At 37.2% G+C, this 17,998-nt stretch overlaps 1 protein-coding gene across 3 annotated transcripts in view; it reads left to right on the top strand.

Moving 5' to 3' along the window:
- Positions 1-17,998, top strand: part of LOC127441474 (activated CDC42 kinase 1-like) — a 150,771-nt gene that overhangs the window by 81,219 nt on the left and 51,554 nt on the right. For all 3 annotated transcript variants that reach the window (XM_051698938.1, XM_051698939.1, XM_051698937.1), the window contains one exon: positions 4,252-4,322. In XM_051698938.1, coding sequence (XP_051554898.1) covers positions 4,252-4,322 — 71 coding nt within the window. The remainder of the gene's footprint in view (positions 1-4,251; positions 4,323-17,998) is intronic.

The raw sequence follows: 17,998 nt of genomic DNA, 5'->3' as shown, positions 1-17,998 counted from the left end.
CAAAGCTAACTCATATCGATGTGAAGTATGAAACAATTGTCTCCTTTTTTTTTTACTTAAAGTACCGATAATGATGCATTATGGACGTGACATTTACAGACGCGTCATATCCAATCATATGGACATCAATACAAGAATCACAAACATCCACTGCTTGTTCTTTTACCATGATGGTCCAGATTGATCGCTGACTATTGCTTTGATCTGTGATGTGTTTCAATCTTACTGCATCTATAGCCAACAAGTGGGAAAGGATTATTTTGACAAATGTTTTGATTTGACAAACATCATCTCATATCGCTTCAATGCTTATAGTGTCGCACACACCCACTAGAGGGCGGTGCTCGCTCCCACAGTGCTGACTAAAGTGGTGAATGGACACAGCTTTTAAAACACAGCCTTTTGCGGTTTAGAAATCGTGCAAGGCCATATTGTCTAATCAAGTCGTCATTTTTATTTGTATAGCGCTTTTCACAACACACATCGTTTCAAAGCAGCTTTACAGAAAATCATGCTTTAATAGAAAATGAAACTGTAATATCTATAAAGTCTTAGTCATCATTGTGTAATTGTAAATTGTGTATAAAAATAAATAATTTAAAAATAATTGTATTTAGAACCCCAGTGAGCAAGCCAAAGGCGACTGTGTCAAGGAACACAAAACTCCATAAGATGTTGGTTAATGGAGAAAAATAACCTTGGGAGAAACCAGGCCCAGACTGTGGGGGCCAGTTCCATTCTGGCTAAACAGCATGAATATAATGCCAATATTAGTTATTATGTGCTTTGTAAGTCAAAACTAAGTAAGTGTTAAGGTCCAGTGTTTAAAAAAAGATTTTTAATGAACTGTAAGATTAATGACTAATGTCTTTGAAATAAATCCTGGATTAACAGCAGAAGTTCACATTGATGCATTGTCCTTTGTTAGATGGCTGATGAAGACTTCTGTTGGAAATTAATTGATAGTCTATGTATTCCATTTCAAGAGTGTACTCTATCAATAAACAAAGGTAATCCAGGCAGAGATCAATGAGGTGCATCGCAGTTCATCCTGCAGGTCATTTCGGTGAGGTTCTGTGGGGTCCATCCTAAATCCAAGGTTCAGGCAGTGGCATATGAAGTATCCGATGTCTTACAGTTGGAGTTGGCATCAGTTCATCCTCTGAAGTCCATTGTAAAAGACTAAAGTGATGTCTGGCTAGCACCGGCTGCATTTAGTTGTCATCACTCAGAGAGACATAGCAGTGGAGTCTGACACCAAGAAGGAACGGAGCTGGATCTGGCCGGATCTGGTAACCTTGGGATATGAATCCCGAAGTTGAGATGGGGAAACAAATAGAATAATATTAGCGTAGATGTCATTCAATTTATTGCAGATTTATAGATTGAGAAATGTTTCTGGTTCCGGCAGACCTAACTAAAGCAGCCTAATTGTGAGTTGATGGATAAATTAGATGTATGTCTGGCTAAATAGATGAGTCTTTAGTCTAGACTTAAACTGAGTGAGTGTGTCTGCATCCTGAACAGTGTTAGGGAGACAAGGGTTGCCTTAGTGTACGGTGTTACCGGTTTTACTCGGTGCAAGGGACAGCACCGGTGTGAAATTTTATACCGGTGGAAACATTATGAATTGAATTTCCAATATCAATTAAATAGCCTAATGAATAGAATAGCCTTAAATAAAGAATAGTTGCCTAATGAAGAGTTTGCTACCCATGATAAATGAACCTAAATAATAAAGTGCATGCACTGACAGAAGATTTAATTGCAGGTAGCAAATATAATGTGCATGGTGGGTAATTGTAAGACGTCCTAGATTCGGAATGACACAAGAAATGCTGTTAGAAACACAGACATGCGCTTGAAGAAACACACTTTATGATATTTCAGAGAACAGATGACAGAAAAGCCGTCTATGTGCATGTCTGACGCACTGTTTGTTTGAAGGCGTGCAGTCTTGTTGAACACACAAATGCAAAATGTTCTTACTCTTTCTTTGTTTCAGTCTTCTGAATTTGTTTTGCAAGAATAGTGTCATCTATTAAAATGCTGTAAATGACCTCAGACATCTCAGCTCAGGAGGTGCTTTGAGCTCATTTCGCTTTATTTCCACAGAGCAGTTCGTTGTGAGCGCAACTCTGTAGGGTCACTTTATATATAGCCTATACATCTGTGATTAAATCATAAAATAATACAAAAACACATTCACCTCGAATTTCGTTCACCCATGGTTTATATTATTGTCATCATTATAATGATTATGTTTACATTTTGAATAGTTTCTTCTTAATCTTAATATGTATTAGTAATTTTCCAATGTTGTCATAGACGGATACTTGCCAGATGGTAAATTGAAAGGTGGTTAAATATGTTTTTTTTTACCACTTCTTTTTTTTAATTGCTTTTTCATTTTGTTTGAAGTGTAATTTGAATTTAGAAATGTCTTTGGTTTAAGGTTTTCATCTTTTAAATAAATGACTTTAATTTTCAACGCAAAATCACTAAAGCAAGAATATTCACCGATTCCTCAGCCCGGGAGTTGACGATGTAACTGGATATTGTGATATAGTATATATTTTTAAATAAAAATATTGTGAATACATTTCTTGCATATCACCCAGCCATAGGAGGGAACAAAACAAATTTATTCACACAAAGTCATTACCCTTCCGAAAATTGCCCCATAGTACCACCTAGAGTTCAACCAGCGGTAATACCGGTGTTATGATACCGTGGCAAGTCTAAGGGAGACTATTTCATAGCTTTGGAGCCATTATTTTGCAATTTCAAACTTATTTTAATCCATCATGCAGTCTTGATGGATTTCAAACTGATGTCTCAGGTCAAAGTCTGCAGATTTCAAAACTTTTTGGATGTTTTTCCTTCATCGTATAAGTGCTGCATTCACAACTATCACCTCCCTAACGAAAACATCAGTAATGTGACGGTAGTAATGCCGCTTTTTCCTCATTAATGTAAAAATGAAAATGAAAAAAATTTGATATTACATCTCCTTAGGAGTGCCAACCCTTCTACATTCTTTGGCTAATTCAGTTCAGAGTTTTTACAAAGTGTGCAGTCTCCCATGTCCGATTTTGTCACATTGGTAATGATAGTTCTTTTCACATTCTAAACCAGAATTTTTTTTGTATAGACTGAAAATGTCTGGACTAAAGGGTGTTATTGCCAGTATACTGAACCATTTGTATATGGTTCAGTATACTGGTAATGAGTACTTAATATGTGAAGTAAAATTTCAAATTTTCACTGCAAATGCCAGGTCCACAACTTTGTAATCCATTTGTGTCTGCTGTTGTCAACACCATGATGGAATAGTTCAGCCAAAATTGAACATTTCTCTTTTGAAGAATATCTTGGTCATTCTTTTCCATTTAATGACAGTGAAGGGGGTTTAGGGCTGAAACACCTGTTACATTACCATTCCTCACATACACAAACAGGCAGTGAAAGTAAATTGATTAAACTTCCACTACCATTACTTCTCTGTAAACCAGAGGGATTTTTTTTTTCACTGGTAAAGCCAGCGCAAACTTTGAGTGTCTGCTAAATACTAGTCAGTGTGTCAGTCCACACTCAGTACTCAGCCTTTGTGTGAAGCCTGAAGTATAAACTCTACCAATGTCATTTCCCTTAAGCCAGCCTGATCACTGCACGTCTTAAGCTTATTATACGCCTCTCCTAGCACTCTTTTTTCTCTCTTTTTATGGTCACACTCAGTTTGCCTCACATCTCTTATTGCTCCCTCCCTTCATCCTCTTGTCTGTCTTTTAGTCTCTCTCAGTTTGTCTTTTCTTGATAGTGACACATCTTTATATCATCTTTTTCAGCATCTTTGGCATGCTGTTGATTACCACAGAAAATTATTTTTCAAACTGAGGGATGAATCAAATTAAGCAAAAATCGTGTTTATATCAACATGCTTACAATATCCTTGTGTGTATCATGCGAACATGACCTGGTTTACCTGCTTTGCATGGTCATGACAGGAGGTAAGTAAGCTATTTTATCACACTAGTCTTGTGACTATACTTTTTTGCATTTTTTTCCGCTGTAGTGTCTTGCCCCATAGACTTGTAAATGCCTTCATGTAAACACCTTTTTTGCAAAAAGTGTGATGCCAATTATTTTCTGTTTTATCAACTGCATGTCACATTTGGAGAATAAGAGCATAACTTGTTCTGAACTCACAAAATTCCTTTAACAATAACATATCATTTGTTTCACTGACAGGTCAACGACGATTGTGGGAGGCAGTGAAGAGGAGAAAAACCATGTGCAAGCGCAAGTCTTGGATGAGCAAGGTATGCCAACAACCTTCCTTCCACACACTGACAGATTAATGAGGCCTCCGGTCCAGGGTCACGTCTCACACACAATCACACACTCACACTCTCTCCCTTACAAGCAAACACACAGTTCAGTTCAGCCAGACAAGGACTTCATTCACAGGAGATTCAGCTCACATTTTCCCTTAAGCGCTTTAGAGTGAATAAATCAAGAACCAACGTTTAAATCACTTGACCTAGACAATTTCAGCAGCCTTTCTTCTTTTGGACAACTTAAATGATTGCTTTTGTCAAGCAGAGGTCACAGTCGTGATACTTTTCAGAAGATATCTCACGGGTCTAGAATTGATGTTTCTTTGCAAACATCTTTATAATAGTGACCAGGCAGTTGAAAACATTCTTTTTGTCCTACACTACATTTGAATGAGGTCAAAGTTCAGCTTACCATCCACTCGACAGTTGTCTGTGTTTCATTTCCTCTTTTAATATGTTGCCTCATTCCCCTTTTATTTGTCTTCTCATTTTACCTCTACTTCACACACAGAGGAGCTGAAATGTGCTCTCTGTCCTGTGCATGCCCTGTTGGCAGTTTCTGTGTGGATTTTTGTCTGATGCAGTTGGTCACTAGGTATTAAGGCAGGAAAAGTCCACTCAGGCCTGCCACTCATACCTTTCTAGCACTAACCAGATTAATGCTCCATCAGATGTTGCAGGAAGAGTCTCAAATTGGTCTCAGTCACAAGCAATAAATCGGCATAATGTGGGTCATTCTCTGGGGTTTGGGCATGTTTGCGGATAGATTCATAATGCAGAGGAAATTAAGTGTTTGGTTTGGTGAGCCAGCTCGAACTTGATGTAGCTACATCATTCTGCCCAATTGAAATATGGTACATGTTAGGGCTGGGCAATACATTGCATATTTATGAAACATTCAATATTATTTTGTTTGACGATATTGAGGGAATCAATATTTTGTAAATATTGTAATTATTTTAACATGCTTTCAAATTTTTTGGAGAGTGCTGCAGTAGACTAGTTTTATACCTTGTGAGTACTCAAGAGCATTATGACAGATGTTTTACCAGTGCCTCTTTTTTAAATCTCTGCAAACATGGTGATAGAGTTGGGAAGTTTGACTAATTTCTGTGAAACAGTTTGTTAAAATGAATTCAACCTGATTCAAGGTTTTCAGACCCAGTTCAAACCTGATTCACTAGTTAGTTTCATAAATCGTAGGTATTCACAATGTCGGCTGTGACTGTGTAGCATTTTGTTTTAAAATGTAAAAAACAAACAAACATTATGTAGGTAACATTGCTGTTTATCGTACATATAAATAAATAATTATTCAAAGCCATTCTTATTGTTTAGTGTTTAGTTATTCAGTGGTTATTTAGCAAATAATAGTGTGGAAAACATGCCTTGATTATATTTAACTAGATGTACAATATTTTACTTCTCGCTTTAAACATTTTCAGTCTATCTGACAGCAATGGCTGTTCGGTCGAAATGATTGATTAATAATAATAATAATAATAATAATAAATCAGGGCAAATATACAAATATTGAGATATATATTGAATATTGTCAAAAGCCAGAAAATATATCAGATCATATATTAATATACTGTATATTATTAACTAGATCACCCATCCCTAGTAGATATGCATGCCTTGCTAATTGTGGAGTTAGTGCAACTCTTGGGTGTTGATTTGGTGTGGGAATTAAATATTTTTTTATGACGTATCATAAACAATTCTAGTGGGTCAGAATTTTACATACACAAAGTTAACTGTGCCTTTAAGCAGCTTGGAAAATTCCAGAAAATGATGTCAAGCCTTTAGACAATTAGCTAATTAGCTTCTGATAGGAGGTGTACTGAATTGGAGATGTACCTGTGAATGTATTTTAAGGCCTACCTTCAAACTCAGCACCACTTTGCTTGACATCATGGGAAAATCAAAAGGAATCACCCAAGACCTCAGAAAAAACATTGTGGACCTCCACAAGTCTGGTTCATCCTTGGGAGCAATTTCCAAATGCCTGAAGGTACCATGTTCATCTGTACAAACAACAGTATGCAAGTATGGGACCACGCAGCCATAATACTGCTCAGGAAGGAGACGCATTCTGTCTCTTAGAGATGAACGTAGTTTGGTGCGAAAAGTGCAAATCAATCCCAGAACAACAGCAAAGGAAGGACCTTGTGAAGATGCTGGAGGAAACAGTTAGACAAGTATCTATATCCACAGTAAGTCAAGTATCTATATCGACATATCCTGAAAGGCTGCTCAGCAAGGAAGAAGCCACTGCTCCAAAACCGGCATAAACAAGCCAGACTGCAGATTGCAAGTGCACATAGGGACAAAGATCTTACTCTGATAAAACAAAAATTGAACTGTTTGGCCATAATGACCATCATTATGTTTGGAGGAAAAAGGGTAAGGCTTGCATGCCGAAGAAAACCATCCCAACCGTGAGGCATGGGGGTGGCAGCATCAAGTTGTGGGGGTGCTTTGCTGCAGGAGGGACTGGTGCACTTCACAAAATAGATGGCATCATGAGGAAGGAAAATTATGTGTATATATTGAAGCAACATCTCAAGACATCAGCTAGGATGTTAAAGCTCTTCTGCAATTGGGTCTTCCAAATGGACAAAGACCCCAAGTATACCTCCAAAGTTGTGGCAAATGGTTTAAGGACAGCAAAGTCAAGGTATTGGAATGGCCATCACAAAGCCCTGACCTCAGTCCGATAGAACATTTGTGGGCAGAACTGAACATTCAGAACTGAACTGAATGGGCCAAAATTCCAGCAACTTATTTTAAGAAGCTTGTGGAAGGCTACCCAAAATGTTTGACCCAAGTTAAACAATTTAAAGGCAATGCTACCAAATACTAACAAAGTGTATGTAAACTTCTGACCCACTGGGAATGTGATGAAAGAAATAAAAGCTGAAATAAATCATTCTCTCTACTATTGTTCTGACATTTCACATTCTTAAAATAGTGATCTTACTGACCTAAGACAGTGAATGTTTTCTATGATTAAATGTCAGGAATTGAGAAAAAATGAGTTTAAATGTATTTGGCTAAGGTGTATGTAAACTTCTGACTTCAGCTGAATGCTTTCATCTGAGCTGTTTCTGTGTGGCTGGTTATAGTGTGGCCTTGGTTTGAGAGTTGTTTTCATAGGGCTGGATTTCTGGTTGGTACTGACCAAAGACCTCTTTGGAGCCAGAGTCAGTTTTAACCTGTGAAAACAACAACAGCAGTTACTGCATTTGTAATTATAACAGGCACATTTATTCATTACTTTATTTATATTTGTCCGCCCTTCTTTACTTTTAATCTTTTAATACACCTACAGTGTTTATGTCTGTGTTTGTCTGCTAGAATGTATAGTATACAGTATGTGTGTGGGGATGTGTGTGTTCTGTTTGACTGGTTGCTCATTTATAACACTGCGTACACACAGCGCCAAAGCTAGAATTAGAGAGACCACAGAATGAGTCAGTCCCTTTCCTGCTCATTTTAACATTCCACGTCATTAATCTCCTATTCCAACATATATTTATGGATGATGGACTGTTTGTCTGTGTTGATTTACAGTGTGTTTGAGGTGAAGTGTGTATGTAGGAGTGATACACACACAGGGTGTGGGGTGTAATGATTGCTCTTGTCTAAACCATCAGTGTGCAGGGCACATTCCTCTCTCTGTGGGATGAGAACATCTTGACCCTTAGCACCAGAAACTGCATGTTCATGTAAACCGAAACACACACACACACACACACACACACACTCTCTCTCTCTCTCTCTCTAACCATACTGTACAGTATAGGCCTAAATGATTACTTCTATCACCTGTATAAAGTCACCAGAGCTGCAACAACTAATCGAAAAAAAATCTATAATTATCGATAATGGAAATCATCGACAACGAATTTCATTATCGATAAGTTGGATATTTTCAGTAAGCACAGAGAAGCCCCATCAGTGACATCACTTCACAGCCAAGGGAAAAATGTGGTGCATTATGAAACTTGTTTGAAAAACAGCGGAGACAAGTCGAAGCAGAAAAACACGACCCAAGTTGTCTATCGCATGAGAGCACTTTATAAACACTTCAAAGATCATAATAACCATACAGTTCAATGTGGAGCAGTTGCTGTGTCAGGTGCATTGACAGAGTGCTTGTGCTGTTTGATGCGCAAAAGTTGTTTTTCTCCAGCACATAACTTACATTTTACTGCTATAATGTAAACATGTTATGAATTCAAAATCAGGCGCGTATTTCGCAAAACTATTTGTTCTTACCCCTAGCAAGTCTCCGTTAAACTTTAATGAGCAAGCGAGCGTGCGCATCCGCGTAAATCAAACCGATCACAATGGAGAAAGGGAGCGCAATCATTTTGATTAAACTGTCCAACATCATATCACGATTTGAGTTTCAGTGTAATCAATTGTGCAACTTTCATGGATATCAGAATGAAGTCTCAACAGTCAAGGTGTGCCGTAAAGTGTTTTCTTCTGCCCATGTAAGCGCATGTACCTGTAATACAGTGAGCACCGCGATGAGTCTTTTCAGCACGAGAATGAATTTGCACAGGGTTTACAGATGATTGTACTATATTAAACTGTATGTAATGCTAAATATAATGTATAATAATGCTAAGGGTCCTGATATTTGAAAGTTCTCCTGATAATGCCACATGTAATGTCTGATTTCACTAGTAAATTTATACCATGGCAAACATTAGTTTTGAAACGTGTAACGTTCAAGGAAGAGAGGGAAAAGAGGACACAGGAAACTTGGGCTTCAACTCAAAGGTATACATTTTAATAAACAACTCAAAGGGTTTTTCAGAAGCACACTCTTTAGCTCAACTCAAACTAGTCTTTTTCAGATGGGTAGCTCTCTCTCCCTCATCTCTGGCGTGATCCCTTTTTATCACTCTCCCCAGTGCTTACTGCAATCAGAAACAGGTGTTAGACATTATAGCGCTCAGTTGTGTGCACCCTTACCGCTTTCTCTCTGTCCGGACGAATGCTCGACCATGCCCCTGCCACCACAACATGTAATCAGTGAAAATACTATTTTAAAAACTATAATTTTAGAATACTTATATTATAAATACTGTATATAGTATAAAATAATTTTTTAAAAATGTGAATAGTGGGGTAGTGGAAAGGTGGGTAGTGGAGCTGTTGCTTTGGTTACAGATGGTGTCTGCATGGTGCTTAGCCAGGTGTCACGGACTGAACATGAACTTATAATTCACGTGAAATGGGCTACACACAAACTCCAAAATATAACAGAGGAATTCTACCTACTAGATTCATATCTACCAAAAAAGCGACTTAAATCGGCTGTTTGGGAGCATTTGAATGACTGAGAGTTACTGATGACGATGGATGAACAACATGCTGACTGAAGTCATACAAAGATACACATCCTACAAATGGGACAGGATTTTCCACTAGTCCTCCAACAACAAACTAGTAAGTTTAATAGCTGTGATGCTTTTAAAGTGATGAATTAAAAGATACATTTTTTTGTAATGTTTAAGCGTGCTGACTGCATGGTGCATTTGAGGGTAGTTACTATCAGCGTGGTAAACTTCCAGAAGCTGCATCTTAAATTATCTTCATTATTTAAAGCACTGCTTGTGTATAAATTCACAGCATTCAGCATTTTAATTTCAGTCAATATCAGACTTTAAATTGCCTGCTGTAAGCAATATTGTAGTTATTATTCATAGTTCAAAGGTTTGTTTGTGAGGTGTATTTTTATGGAGTCTGTTGCCCATTCTTTATAGTGCGGTTTCTGACATACAATGGATTGCTTTAATAAACTGTTTTAGAAGAAAAACTGTTGGATGCCGTGATCAACATGTTGCACAATAATCTTACATTTACGCACTTTGAAGCAACTCAATGCACTCTGGTAACATTGAAGCGCATCATTGAGCTCGGGATGCAGATATGCGGTGTTGTGCCCTGTGTTGGAGCATCTCTTATTAAATACCTCCAATTAATTTGTTTTGTATTCATCAGTTTTCTTACTACTAAGAAAATTAGCAAATAATTGTAAAACCGCTTAACCTCGTTTTCTTTTTCCCGTTTTTTTCTCCCTCTCAGACAGTAATCTAACCATCAAAAACTCACACCGTGGCATCCCTAGTAACCTTCAATTAGCTCTTTTAAACATCTGTTAAATAATGAAACAAACATACATGAACACACAAACACACTGTGAAAAAGTATTTGTCCCCCATTCTGATTTTTTTTTTTTTTTTTTGTACATCTCGTACTAAATTGTTTCAAAAATTCAAACAAAATCTAACATAAAAAAAGGCAATCGGAGTAAACACAAAATACAGTTCTAAATGATAATGTTATTTATTGAAGCAAAAAAATTATCCAGTTCCAACTGGGCCTGTGTTACTAAATCCTCAAATCTATGAAACTGCATTCATAATGAGGTTCAGCTGGACTAGACACACCCAAAACAGATTACTGTCAGCCCTGTTCAATCAAATCAACAACTAAACAGAACTTTTTCAGCAGCATGAAGTTGGCTAAAAGGTCTCACCCAGTAGCACATTATGCCAAGGTCGAAAGAAATTCCAGAAATGATGAGGAAAAAGGTGATTGAAATACATCAGTCTGGGAAGGGTTACAAAGCTATTTCAAAGCCTCTGCGACTCAAAAGAACCAGAGTGAGAACCATAATCTCCAAATGGAGACAGTACTTTCACAGTAGGGAACCTTTTCAGAAGTGGCCGACCTTCAAAAATTCCTCCAATAGCACAGCGACGGCTCATACAGGAAGTCACAAAAAAGCCAAGGACAACATTAAAGGAACTGCAGGCCTCTCTCACATCAATAAAGGTCACTGTTTATGACCCCACTATCGGAAAGACACTGGCCAAAAATTCCATCCATGGAAGAGTGGTGAGGCGAAAACCACTGCTAACTCAGAAGAACATTAAGGCTTGTCTGAATTTTGCCAAAACACACTTGATGATCCTCAAACATTTTGGGAGAATGTTCTGTGGACTGATGAGTTGAAAGTGGAACTGTTTGGAAGATAGGGGTCCCGTTACATCTGGTGTAAATCAAACACAGAATTCCACAAAAAGAACATCATACCTACGGTCAAGCATGTTGGTGGTAGTGTGATGGTGTGGGGATGCTTTGCTGCTTCAGGGCCAGGGTGACTTGCAATAATTGAGGGAAACAAGAATTCTGCTCTCTACAAGAAAATCTTAAAGAAGAACGTGCGGTCATCTGTCCATGAGTTGAAGCTCAAGCGCAACTGGATTATGCAGCAAGACAATGATCCAAAGCATAAGAGTAAGTCCACCTCTGAATGGCTCAAAAAAAGCTAAATTAAAGTTTTGGAGTGTCCTAGTCAAAGTCCTGACTTGAACCCGATTGAGATGCTGTGGCAGGACCTTAAACGGGCAGTTCATGCTCGAAAACCCTCCAATGTGGCTGAACTAAAGCAGTTCTGCAAAGAAGAGTGGGCCAAAATACCACCACAATGCTGTGAAAGACTGATCTTCAGTAATCAGAAGTGTGTGCTTGCAGGTTTTGAAGAAAGCAAACTTGCTTGAAGGTGGCACAACCAGCTATTAAGTTTAAGGGGGCAATTCGTTTTTCACATGGGTGATGTTGGTGTTGGATAACTTTTTTACCTCAATAAAAAAATTATATATATTTGAACACTGTATTTTGTGTTTACTCAGGTTGCCTTTGTATTATGTTATATCTCGTTTGAAGATCTAAAACAATTTAGTATGAAAAATACACAAAAATATAACAAATCAAGAACAAAATCAAGCACTGCATTTCCTCCCTTGTGTAAGCTGTGTGGAGGCTTTAGTTTTAAGCATTTGCCTGGGCCTATAGGAAGTGACTGGAGGGGATGAGAGCTCTCTAAATTTACACCTGTTTGTTTCTGTTCCTGGCACCAAGAGTAGACCAAGTAATCTGCCTCCTCACTCAAATGTGTGTGTGTTTGTGTGTGTGCACTCAATCATGAGCATGCTTTCAGTTATGTTGACACTTATCCTCAGTAAGTGTTCTCCTGTCTTTTAAGTGTTTCAAGTGTTTCTTTAATTTAAATGTGTGGAGGCTTACATTATGTATTTTATGTGTGCATGTGGTTTTTTAATTGGTTGGTTTGTTTTCTGTTTAATTTGTGTGTGTGTGTGTGTGTGTGTGTGTGTGTGTGTAGCTGTCATTTAGTGGGCCCACTACCTTTTTGAACTGTTGCCTTTTGGCTAACACTTCAGAGCTCTGAACACCAGAACCGTCAGGCACAGTAACAGTTTTTTACCTCAGGCTATCCATCTCATGAACAGTTAAAACTGCCCCATTGAGCCATAATTATGTGCAGTACACAACCTAGTCTTTTTATATTATCCAACACATCCAACCTCTTCTGCCATGACATTCCCTTGCACTGTATATAACAGATTTGTATTTAGATTTGCACTACGTATGTGTATGTGTGTATGTATGTATGAATGTATATGTGTGTGTGTGTGTGTCTCTCTCTCTCTCTCTCTCTCTCTCTCTCTCATATATATATATATATATATAGTCTTATTGTGTATTCTATATATATACTTTATTTTCTATTCAATTTTTATATTATTATTATACATATTATTATCTATGTCTTGTTGCTGTTTTTTTATTGTTGTGCACTGGAAGCTCCTGTCACCAAGACAAATTCCTTGTATGTGTAAACATACTTGGCAATAAAGCTGATTCGGATTCTGATTCTGATACATCTGGGGCGTCTTCAATTGGAAAAATATATTCGTTAATAAAAAAAATGTTTTTTTTAATTGTAAAAATGCAAAAAAATGTCTTAGAGGTTTGTGGTAGGGTTATAAATATATATCAATGTATAATTAAAATTAAAATTAAAAAAATGAATATATAGGCCTAATAAATATTATAATTAAGAAACAATACATAATATTGTGCCAACAGACAAGTAAAGAATTTAGACAATACAAGAAGTGGCTTTAAAAGTGAAAATATTGTTTGTTTTGTATACATATCATCGAACATAACCCTGTTATTGGCCTTCTTCCCTCTGCTCTATTTTTAATTGTTGGTTTATGTATGTGTGCATCAGATGGACGCTTATGGAGCGTCTCACTTTGGTTGTGTTGTGTCTTACTATTTTCAGCATCTCTAGTCATTAGTGCTGTCTTTTTAGGATGCCATGTCAGGTTAAACTTAGTTTGAAACTTTCAAAAACCCGTCTTGAGATCCCTGGATTTTGGTGTGCTCAGATGAGCTGTCATTGAGCGAAAGAGCGTATGTATGCATACATGTATGTATGTACTGTATGTATGTATGTATGTATGTATATGTATATATTAGGGCTGTCAATCGATTAAAATTTTTTATCAAACTAATTACAGGACATGCCAATTAATTAATCGAATGAATCGCAATTAATCGCATACATCGTTATTTGCTGAGAAAAACACCCAAATAAAGATAATTAATGTAAATAATGCATAATAATTCAGATATTTATAAATATAATATGTAGGGCCTATAATATATATATAATATGGATTGAAATTCAGTTTGAAATAATTTCAATTAATGTGGTAGATGAATAAAGCATTGATTAGACAACACAAAAAGTGGCTTAAGAACTCAATATAATACAGATTAAAATTCAGTTTGAAATAAATTGCATTATTGTGGCATTAATAGAGTTTACACATAAAAGATGAATAAAGCATTAATCAGACTATTAAAAAAGTGGCTTAAGAACTCATTATGTTGTTTGTTTTATTGTCACATCATTGAACAAGCCTACAGTTGACAGCAATCTTTTATCCATCGAGTTCGTCAATGTGTCCAGTTTTCACAGTATGCGTTCTTGGGTTCCATCAGCAATATTTTTAATTGTCACTCTATGTACATGCGCATGCCTCAGACAGACATGTTTGGAGTGTCTCACTGGTATTCAGCATCATAAACACCACATTTTTTGGATGTTGTGTCAAGTTAAAAGTAGTGGAATCTTGGAAAATCGTATCCCATATATTTCTGGATTCTATTGTGCTTCCCCTAAGAAAGCGGTTCTCATTCAGTGGCTGAGCTGCTTGTGCGTTTTGTTGTGGCATGCTGCCACCTATTTACACGGCTCATAAAAAAGATGTACTTCAAGCTTGAGCTTCTCGAAAAGTAGGAAAATCTGTACTTTTATTACAGAATTTATGTATGTGTCAGGGGGCATGATTAATTGCGTTAATTTTTTTAACGTGTTATTTTTTAAATAAGTAATCACATTAAATTACCTCATTAAATCGACAGCCCTTGTATATATGTACAGTATATTCAGTATATAATGTGTATGTACACTACCGGTCAGAAGTTTTGAAACACTCATTCTTTATTATAATTTTTTTCTTCACATTTTAGAATAATAGTAACATCATCAAAACTATGGAATAACATAAATGGAACTATGGGAATTATGTTGTGACTAAACAAAATCCAAAATAAATAAACTGTGTTATATTTTAGCATCTTCAAAGCAGTCACCCTTTGCCTAGAATTTGCAGACATGTACTCTTGACATTTTCTCAACCAACTTCTTGAGGTATCACCCTGGGATGCTTTTTAAACAGTTTTGAAGGAGTTCCCAATTTCAAGTCATCAATTTCAAAAACCTTTTTTTTAATTTTTAATTTTTATTAAATATTAGTTTTATAATGAAATAAATTAATATGGTGGCACAATTATATTTTTGTCTACAAAACTAATTTCAAACATTTAAGCATACGCCTTCAGATCAAAAGATTTTTAAGATCATGAGAAACATTTCAGTCAAGTGTTTCAAAACTTTTGAAACAACAGAAGTCTATGACATGTCCTCATTTAGATGGCAAGTAAACTTGTATGTGTTTGGATTTGCTTCACATTGAGACATTTGTCAGTGTGTAATGTATGTTTGCTATGTGTATGGTTATCAGACGATAGTCTAGGGTTCAAGGCTCTGTCTGGAGCCTCTAAATTCACTGTCCCTGTTCAGTGCTTTTATTTTCAGCCTATCCGTCAAATCCAGGCTCACTCTCAAGGCTACAGACATTGCGTTCCAAACATTTCTGTTTTCTCTCTCTTTTTTGCAGTGTCATATATCCAGATAATCTGATGTTGTTCTGTTTTTTGTTTATGATTAAGGTTTACGGTTACACTGAATTATTCAAGGGGAAAACAAGAATGATTCAATTCTAGCCTTGAATGTTTACCGTTCTGAACTCACTAGGGGTGCACTGATCAGGAAATTTGAGGCCTATACAGATAACCGATATTTGAACAGAAAGATCGGCCGATACAGATTTTTATTTTTATTTACTTTTACAAGCATTAAGCCATATGACGTAGCAAACTAACCCAATCTGTAATTTTACAGAGAATTTTAATTGAGTGAAATTCCAACATTTATTAAAATGCATAGAAATGTTTGTTGTCACAGAACTGAACATGTCTTTTGTTAGTCGAACAACATTGACATTGTTGAAAACACTGACATTATAACATAGATTACTAGTGGGCCTAAATACCACAAGAGATGCATACAAACAAGATAAATGTGAATGAGTGAGTTCTACTAAAACAATTTACTAAAATCTGTTGTCAGTAAAATATTTTATGCAAACGTAAAAACTTTCTCAGCACACTAACTACTTAAGAAGGATTCCCTTTTGTGATGCTTTCAAGTTATAACTTAAACCCACAACAACTCAGCTGTCTGAAGAAAAACATGAATCACAGGTTACTTAGGCATTGGTGCAAGAAATGCAAATTTGTTGTACAAAACTACAAAAAATAATAATATATTAAACACAATGGAAATGCACCTTTAATAGACAACTATTGCCCACACAGTCTAACAACTTTTTGTCTCGGAGCATGCATCTCTGCCCTCTCGCAAGCCAGTTTGTTCCTTTTGGTGTCTATGAGGTGAAGCAGCACTAAATAAACGCTCACTATCCACACTGGTGCACTGAGCAGAGAGGTAAGATCAGGCTATTTCTGCAAGACCCGGAAAGTGATCTTTATTCACTCGCCAGTACGCAAATGCACTCTCATCCCACCAAATGGGTCCCTCTAGCCATGCAGCTGAACAGAGCCAGGGGTGCTACTTCCTTGATCCGTTTCACTCTCCTCAAACATTGATGACAATTAACTTAATCATTGTTTGTTATTCATGTGAGCAGTTGTGCTTGCTGGCATATCTTGGATTTCATCGGGGACTCTTTCACCACCTGCAGCTCACTCTTAATGGTAGATAAATCATCCCTCAGCACATCTTGCAGCTCGGAACAGAATATCTCAGCAATATCCATACGTATTGATGATAAAAGTTCAGCTTTAAATGCCGCATTGTCGGCAGGTGGCGCCGCCTGATCGTCTGGGTCACTCTGCGATGGAGTAGGCTGCTGATGAGACGACGCCGCGTTAGCACCTCTACCAGATTTATTCTTCATTCTTCGGCGAGCAAGGCACGTTCTATATAGTAAAATCAATTAACACATATAGACTGGGTGGATAACGTAAATAAATGAAAAAATTAATGAAATCGACAAACTCTGCAGGAGCGACCAGAAACATAACCTACTCCATAGCACACCAAACCGGAAGTCATTACTTGTTTCTTTGTAGCAGAAGAGACAGCTTCTCCAGGTTGCAGATGAGACAGCAGGGGCAGCAGGAGAGACGGCCTCAGCCGACTCTCATAGAGGGACAGACATTCAGAGAGGGGCAACAGGGCAGGTACATCCCATAGGGGCAGTAGGGGAGACAGCCTCCCTTGAGGGAGGTACAGCAGGTGATTTTGACAGCAGAGAAAGGTGCAGTTGGTCAGAGTAGATTCAGTTCAGTTTTTGAACTGCGTTAAACTCTCTCATTTACCATGCTTTGTGGGTGTGACTTTTTTCTGTGACATCACCATTCATATCTATACAACCAATGTGTTTATTATTAAATTACTGTTAGAACACAACATTGTTTACAAGAGCACAAAGTTCTTCGTAGATCTAGCCTATTAATTTTGCTCTCAAATTGCACCAGATTGATGCATTTAACTTTAAAATGTACAAAATGTTCTTACAGGGGAGCATGCCCCCGGACCCCCCTAGAGGGTCCGAGGTCCACCCACCATAGTCTCACTAAATTCTGTGGGAAACACTGTTGAAATTAATGATCCAAAACAAAATTTAAATACAATTTTCTATGAAGTCATAAGCCAGTGCACAAAATTATTGAATTTTGGTCCATAATGTACTGAATTGTACATACATGTACAAATGTGTGGCTTTCACGGTTTTGATCCTGGCCATTATCTGTCTTTGAAAGCAGGTGTCTCAGAGCAATTATAGCAGGATAAACATCCGCTGCGAAAGCTGTAGAAGAACTTACTTCTCTAGTAAGTTCTTCAAATGGACTTGGCAGGTGTATGATATTGTCTATTAGCCCCCATTGGTAGGAAGTAGGGTTGCGCGGTATACCGGTACTAACAAAATATCGTGATACCAAAAAAATTAAAGCGGTACAATATCATCATGTTGCTAATTTCGGTACCATGTTAAAGTATGCTGCCATTAGCAAAATGTAATGAAATATGAGTTTTGAGA

The sequence above is a fragment of the Myxocyprinus asiaticus genome, chromosome 5 (genome assembly GCF_019703515.2).
Source record: "Myxocyprinus asiaticus isolate MX2 ecotype Aquarium Trade chromosome 5, UBuf_Myxa_2, whole genome shotgun sequence".
NCBI lineage: Eukaryota > Metazoa > Chordata > Actinopteri > Cypriniformes > Catostomidae > Myxocyprinus > Myxocyprinus asiaticus.
The sequence above is the reverse complement of the archived record's forward strand: the minus strand, read 5'-3'. Positions and strand labels throughout refer to the sequence as shown.